The sequence below is a fragment of the Synchiropus splendidus genome, chromosome 19 (genome assembly GCF_027744825.2).
Source record: "Synchiropus splendidus isolate RoL2022-P1 chromosome 19, RoL_Sspl_1.0, whole genome shotgun sequence".
NCBI lineage: Eukaryota > Metazoa > Chordata > Actinopteri > Syngnathiformes > Callionymidae > Synchiropus > Synchiropus splendidus.
Window position 1 is genome coordinate 13908907 of NC_071352.1, and position 8074 is coordinate 13916980.

General features: G+C 43.8%; 1 protein-coding gene across 2 annotated transcripts; it reads left to right on the forward strand.

Moving 5' to 3' along the window:
• The first annotated feature begins 1753 nt into the window (after window positions 1–1753).
• Window positions 1754–7837, forward strand: tmem98 (transmembrane protein 98). Of its 2 annotated transcripts, none has more exons than XM_053852046.1 (7): window positions 1754–1864; window positions 4526–4750; window positions 5051–5182; window positions 5253–5286; window positions 5598–5713; window positions 5778–5837; window positions 5929–7837. In XM_053852046.1, the coding sequence occupies exons 2-7, from the start codon at window positions 4620–4622 to the stop codon at window positions 6128–6130; spliced, it is 675 nt and encodes a 224-aa protein (XP_053708021.1). In that variant the 5' UTR covers window positions 1754–1864; window positions 4526–4619; the 3' UTR covers window positions 6131–7837. The 2 variants fall into 2 exon arrangements, with proteins under 2 accessions (XP_053708021.1, XP_053708022.1); XM_053852047.1 differs by having other exon boundaries at window positions 1766–1864; window positions 4556–4750.
• The last annotated feature ends 237 nt before the right edge of the window (window positions 7838–8074 follow it).

Consider the following 8074-nt stretch of genomic DNA (forward strand, 5'->3'; position numbering starts at 1 on the left):
CGTTTGGAGCGGAAACTACTGTCAGTCAAACCTTGTGTGTAGACCTGGCTGTGCCGACACAAACATGCCTCATGTATCTCAGTAGTAGTAACTTTTTTAATACATAAACAAATGAATGAATGATTATAAAATATATATATATATACATATATATGTTTGAAATTTCTGTCATTTCTGTCTAATCATTCATTCATTTGTTTATGTATTAAAAAGGTTACTACTAAATAATTATTATTATTATTATTATAATAATAATGAGGATGTAGGACGGTGTTTGGCTAAGGGGCATATTAAGAACTATGACTGTCGTAAGCCTTTTTTCTCTATATATATATTTTATGTCATATAATGCCATTAATATTGGGAGATATTTGAAGTGGTGAATATCCTAGTAACCTATGACTGGGTGAATAATAATAATAATAATTTGAACATTCATTTTACAAAGCATTTTCTCAGTATCTAGAATACCTTTTTAACAGCTATTCATTTCAGCCGGCAGAAGGGGATCATTTTAAAAAGGTACACAGAAGGAGACGTCATTATTGAAAATCAAAACTAATGTCCCAACAGTCCAAAGTGCTGGTCGTGTTGTGACAGTGAGGAATGGATTCAACAGTAGAAGGCTCCATCCTGGACGGCCGGCCTCCATCTGCTCACCCTTCTTCAACACCACATTGATGCTGGAGGACACCCCAGTCCAGAGGGACTGCAAACCACTCCGATCCTAAACGCTCATTGATCCGCTCCGGCCTCTTCTCCTGCCCGGTCTGAGTGGAACAGCTTCCTGGAGATGGTGGCGCCTGCCTCGCCAGGTGGCTCTGTGTGTCTCTCTGGAGCACGCCTGTGTCCACGCGCTGACACAAGCTCCCAATAACAAGAGCCTGGATGTAATCTGGAGGCGTAATTGAGCAGCGGGGAAGCTCATCAGTCAGTCACATTTGATCCCTCTGGAGAGGCGGTGAGAGAGCCATTACCTCGCCGGGTCGCTGCTTAGGAATCTCCTGATGGGCTGTTTGGTTGAGCAGATGTGGAGCGCTTTAATTCACCTCCTCAGCCAGCCTCTGTCCTGGAGGTCCGGCTTTTTTAGAACACACCGAAGGTTTCTGTTCATGTTGGTCACCAGTTCTGCCTTTGTTTGTTTTGTTTTATTTGTTTATCACCAGTGTGTTACGCTCAGTCAAGTATTCATTCTAGCCCCTCAAACTCAAGGCCCACGGGGTCCAAGTGAGCCCAGCCTAGTCGCTGTACGTGGCCACCGGCATTTATTATGTATATTTTAATAATAAATTGCAGGACAAAAACGTTTATATGAATATCCAAGCTATTAAACAATGCTGTTCATACTGTGTGGCAGCCAACGGCAATTTGTTTTAGGAGAATTAGTGGGTTTATTTATGAATGAAAATAAACATACAACTTATCCATGGAGCAGTTTGAAGATGTGTTTTTAAAGTTATATGAAGGTGGTGATGAGGGTCAGAAGTAGATATGCCATGTTTATCAAAATGTATATCAATATCAATATATATCAATATATATGACATTAGTTATAGATAAAAGCAAGACGATCCTACTGTGGGTGTATATATTTTATATATATTATATATTTTACAGGATAAAATAAAATGATATTTTAATTTTCAGAATTTGAATATAGCAGCGATGGCGCAGGTCGAGCGCGCTTTGCGCATGCTCAGTATCCACCCGACTAAACAGTGAAATGCGCGGCCCCCTGGAATCCGATGATTGACAGCCCCGCGCGCGTTCCCGTTGTCGGTCCGGAGATGTCGGCGCTGTCTCCGGCGGAGGGAGAACTACTTTGTCTCCCCGAAGAATGCGGAGGAGCGCGCCTCTTATGAAGGTAAGTCCCGTTTCACTTGTTTAACACGACAAAAAGTTGTCAAAAAGCAAACGAATCTGTGACAAGCGCGTTATTTATTGTTTAAGGACGTTGCTGCTTTAAGCGCCGTTGCTCAGTTCATGTCAAAACTTCTAAACTTATGCTGCCGAAATGATGAACTTGATTCAACATGATCATAACTTTATGTTCCCAAATGTATTGACTTCCACGGTACCTCCGTTGGATCTTTTAATATAGTTATTTTTTAGCCTTGTGTGCAATATATTCTGTTGCATTTACTTTTTACCTAGGATTATGTGAGTCTAAAATAAATAATATAATCAAAAATAATAAAATATACAACCTAAGTCAATATCTCAAAAATAAATATATTGAAAGGAGCAACTGACTGTGGGACAGTATTAACGGTCAGGCGAGTAACAAGGCGGAACAAAGGATGAGAGCGAGCGCAGTGTGATACAGCTGTAAGACAAATTAATCTGATTACAGAATTATAACATTCCACACAGTCACCCAGGCAAATATTCAGCTCGCACTGTTTTGTAACGCTGAAGGTTCAGCTGGAGAAGTGACAGGAAGTTAGGAAGCGTGGAAGAGTCGCAGTTCCAGCTCATTCAGTAGGTGTTGGAGGGCATTCCACTCCTGATCCCAGGACCATTTGAGTGTCTGAAACACATCGAATATCTCCATGTTTAACAGCTTTAAATGTCATGAACTGGACTAAGGTGATCTGTCCCTGGTCCAGCTCCATCTGTGGGTGAGGGTGTTTCCAAGCACCGTTTTAATCAGGTCAAAATAAGGTCAACAATTCATGGGATGCGATAGGAAAAAGCTCTGGCTGTCTGAGGCACCTGTAAGTGTTTTGGTGAATAGCAATGTGGAAGAAAGAGTAATAAACCTGCTCTAAGATGGTCAGTAAAGTAACTCCAAACTTTCCGAACATATTTCAGTGGAATATTCTGAGAATACTGAAAAGGGGTCGGGTACATTTCAAACTTTATGTTCCCAAATGTATCGACTTCCAAGGTACCTCCGTTGGATCTTTTTATATAGTTATTTTTTACCCTTGTGTGCAATATATTCCGTTGTATTGACTTTTTACCTAGGATTATGTGAGTCTAAAATAAATAATATAATAAAAAAATAATAAAATAAACAACTTAAGTCAATATCTCAAAATAAATATATTGAAAGGAGCAACTGAAGTGGGACAAATTTCTCATTGAGTGACACATTTCACCACAGATGTTATGTTCAAGGATGCATAAAAATATCTGTAGGTTCTGGTTCTGTTTCCTGCTTTGATTGTTCGGCTCAAGTGTGAAAAGTCAAAATAAAAGTGAAAATGTAAGCGTAATTAAAGCCTGTCCTGAGATCGTTTTATTAGCGATGAACCCTTTGGGGCGGGGCCTGTTAATGAGTGACTGTGCCGGGGCAGAGGGCAAGTTGTTTTCCACTGCGCTACCTGAGAGGTTCAGCTGTACATCTGACCAGATTGAAAATGTGAGCCGCTGCGAGGTCAGTTGTTGGTTTTTTATCTGTTGTTTGTGCTTGTTTATTGAAGACAGAGTTTTGTTTTGTGCGGCAGGAAGGTGGTGGGCGAGTCATGAAGGGCTGGAGTCCACCATCCTTTGTAGGTTAGATTGGATTAGATCACAGCGCATGGGTCACTGACAGAGCAAAGTGAGCACCGCGTCCCTCACTGTGACTGTCTGAAGAGGAAGACCGACGGAACATACCATAGTTCCTGTGCTGCCATGTGAAGTCACTGGGATCACAATCATTCCAAAAGTATCATAATAATATGATATTGGTGTGGTGTATATTTCTACTACTATTATTTATTTATATTGAAATGGTTTAAATGAAGACCCAGGTATGTAGCAAGAAGATTATATGTGTACTATAGCGTCTTAAGAAAAAAAATCATATAAATAAAATAATAATTGTCATCTTTTAATAAGCCAAAAATAAGACTATGCAGAGAAGATCTGGGCACCAAAATAAGTTTATAGAAGTGATTCCTTGTGAACAAGCATGACATTAAAATCAGTGTTTCTACAAATATATATATATTGCTGATTCATCTCTACAGTTTATAAATATTAAATAATATATATAGCATTTGTTTTGCTTTTTTCCACACCTACAATTCATATTTCAAAGCTGTATTTCTCCATAGATCCCAGAACGTCAACATTTGACTACAAGTGGTGTCAGTGACCTTGTGTTGAACTGAGATATGAAGGCTTTAAGCTTCATGACTGAAGTTTTGATGTCCTTCAATCAAGTGCAGGCTGGAAGCAGGTTTTTATTGTTTCACAAATGGCTGAAATGTTGAAGGAACTCAAACAGAACCCTGTTTCCACCCAGTGTTATCTCAAAACAAACGACTAGTTTTTCCAAGATGGCCGACCTTTGTGAGTTGTGTATTCTCTCTATTTTTTAAAGTTTGACTTGAAATAAGCCCATCTTCAGTTGCTGCTGATCCGAGGCTCACGTGTTCCATGGAACCCCACTTTTTCCTCAGTGGAAACACGGAGCTCTACACGCTCAGACCGATGAGGCTGAGGCCCAAATTGAAAAACGATTGGTGCATTAGACCCCGGATTGAGCCGTAATTGATCTGCTTCTCTCCTCGTCCTCTTGTTTCACATGCAGCCGAACCATCTACCTCTCTGCCCTCCACAGCTGAGCACCTGTCAGTAACCTGACTTTGACTTGTTGCGTCGCTGTCGGACAGTCGGGACCCACCATGGAGACGGTGGTGATCGTGGCCATCGGGGTCTTGGCCACCATCTTCCTGGCCTCCTTCATCGCTCTGGTGGTGGTGTGCAGACACCGCTACTGCCGCCCTCACGACCTGCTGCACCACTTCGACTCCAAGTCAGTGAGAAGACACCTCAGCTAGCTCAGTAGTGAGAGACGATATCTTTGTTCGTAGTGGGGCACGACTTTTACCGTGAGTTCATGTGGCATGATTGGCTCGTCCTCATGAGAAGTGCCTTTATTCCAAGGCACTTTCCTAGTCAGTGGGCTCCCCACTGACCATGGCAATAAATTTGATTCTGATTCTCATTCTGATTCTGATTCTGAACTGTGGCTCTAGAAACACATGGGAAGCCTGGAGGAAGTCCTGAGCACTTCACTTCTCTCACATTTCATCTAACTCCTGTGCTGGTCCAGACCCACAGTGGACCTGATTGGGGCCATGGAGACCCAGAGTGAGCCCTCAGAGCTGGAGCTGGACGACGTGGTCATCACCAACCCTCACATTGAGGCCATCCTGGAGAACGAGGACTGGATTGAGGACGCCTCGTACGTATGCCGCCTCAGCGGGATCGAAACCTTTACCAGATGAAACTAACCCTGTGTTTTGGTTTCTCAGAGGCTTGGTCTCCCACTGCATCTCCATCCTGAAGGTAAAGCCACTTCAAACTCTAAATATTATTTCAATTCTCTTTTCTCCACGAAGCTCAGACATACATTTGGCTTCCCATCTTTTATTGAATGACGCTCAATTTGCTTTGTTATTTTTGGAAGTTTCCAGATAAATTGTTGTCATTTCTACTCTCGCTTGCTGGAAAGCCGCCTGTCAAATGGCAGGTCTTGAGTGTGACCTTCTTAGCTAGCTTACAGCTGATGCAGGCCACCTACAATTCCATGGCGGCCAGGATTTTTACATTACACTATTCAGTCTGTGGCTGTTTTTTTTTTTATCCACTGCGTGAAGATCTGCCACACTCTGACCGAAAAGCTGGTCGCCATGACGATGGGCTCAGGTGCGAAAGTCAAAGCCCCGGCTAGCTTGAGTGACATCATCACCGTTGCCAAACGCATCAGCCCTCGGTGAGAACCATGAATGTCCCCGGCGCCTGAGCCTGTCTGTTGACCTTGCCCGTCTCATGTGCAGGGTGGACGACGTGGTCCGGTCCATGTACCCTCCTCTGGATCCCATCCTCCTGGACGCCAGGTGAGTTTTCCTCCAGTCCGCTAGTTGTTGGATGCTGAAGGTGGATGGGAGACTGGGCTCCAGAGTGACGGTTCCTTCTCACATGATTCAGGGCCAACGCTCTGCTGCTGTCCGTCAGCCACCTGGTGCTGGTGACCCGTAACGCCTGCCACATGTCGGGCAGCCTGGACTGGATCGACCAGTCACTGAACGCGGCTGAAGATCACATGGTGGTTCTGCGGGAGGCAGCGATGGCGTCGGAGCCCGATCGAAGCTTTCCCGCTCTGGACTTGCAGCGAGAGCAGTCCATCTAAAGGCGGCAGGACAACAGGAAGACGGATCAGCAGGGGGCCCTTCACACTTCAGCGGGCTCATCACACCTGCCTCTCCTGAGCGCGTCATGACTCCGCTTCTCTCCTTCTCCACAGGCGGAGTCCTCCATGTGCTCACACGGCTCGGGCTTTTTTCTTCTACAATTGGACTTTGGAAATTTGCTCTTGGGAACACATCACCCAGTGGTGGGCCTAAATCCAATCTCCCCCAGCACTGCTCGGTCACATGGAGGCTTAGTCAGCTAATCCATTCTGAGGAAAATAACTCTGAGTTAGAGACCGCAGCTGAGGGGGCTTGGACTCCGAGGACCAGATGGAAGACTAACCAGGCTGTGGCCGTGACACTGGCACGTCCTGTGGACACTAAACAGCCAATATTGCTGATGCTTTTGCCGTCTTGATAGACACCAGCTATCTTCTTCAGTCATCTTTGAACTCTTGTGGGGTTAGATTCAAGCAGGAACCTGGTTTAAACAGGAGATTTTCAACGCGACATTCCACAATTTCAGGGTTAAATATCTGATAAATAAACTAGTGGGACAAATATTTCAATATATAATAATATTTTTTCTTTTCTTTTTTCCTTTTTTTCAAACACTTGACAGCTTCTAATTCTGACTTCAGTCTCGTGATTGACCTTTTTGAGTTCCTGAAAATGTGTTTTCTGAGTGAAAGGAGGGAGCAGCTTGTTTCAGAGGTGCAAGAGAGCAGATCATTGAGGATGCAGCGCTGCGTCTTATTTAGAGTGTGGTTTCCATGAATGTTCACGACTGAGGATGACTATTGGTTGTAGCTGCAGAATGGATGCAGGCTCATGCAGCGTTTTTTACGGTGTTTGAGCGATGGTTTGAGGTTTTTATCTGGCTGTCATTTTGTTTATTCGTCGGCTTGTGTTGCTTTTGTCAGCTCCTGAACAAAGGTTCAATTTTTTATTTGCAGTTACAAAGTGTATGTAGCTTTTGTATGCTTCCTCTGGGCTCAGCCTTCAGCCGTTCACCGGGTTCTGGAACCAGAGAGGCTCTATATAAATCGATAGAATTCGCATCATCTACAGTGAGTTCAAACAGGTGGCAGTAGTGGTGTTACTGTAGCACACAGTTTTTTATGAACAGAACCAAAGTAAATTCAGATGAATCGAGGCCACAAAAATGCCGTTGTTCATCAGTTATCCTGTTCTAACTAATCCTGAAAGTTTCATTGATATATGTTTTTGAGTTATTCTGTTAACATTTTAACTGAATATTTCTCTTGTCAAAACCAAGCACCTCAGCCTCTGGCTCAGCTCTTTATCTGCCACAGCTGCTTCAGAGTTAGGACGAATGTGAAGCCTCGACGATCCAAGCGACCCGAACTGCTGTCAGAGGTGTGTGGTGTTGTGCGGCCGTTGTGTTCGGGGCCAGTGGGATGTTGTCGCTGTGTGTCGACCAGCTCATGCGGAGCTAATCCTAAGTGTCTCAGGAGTCCTCATGAAGCGCTTCTCCCACAGCCAGGAGGAACACATGAGCCCTGGAACACTGGCACCATCACCATGGCCACAGTGAATCATCTCTGTCAGGAGAGCTGCTGCTTCAAGCGCTGCAAGTTCGATGGAACCTCGCTGATTGATTTAGAACAATCCTTTGTTGCCTTGTGGTTTACATGATAGAAGCCTTCCTCTGTTCCTTACTTTCACTTCTGTCGTTCCGAAATTTGTACAAAATAAATCTTTTTCTAAACAAAAAAAGTGGCTTTTTTGTTTGCCCTGGTATTAACATAAATTGTGTTTTCAGCAGGTTTTGGGAACCAGCTGTATTTTTTCATCATCATTTCCAGAACAGTCTGGAAGACTTTGGGTCGCAAATGTGAAGAAAATGAAAAGTTTAACGGAGTTGAATTGGAGGATGTTGTGGGTAACACTGGCATCTGGTGGCATGAGGTTGTAATTGC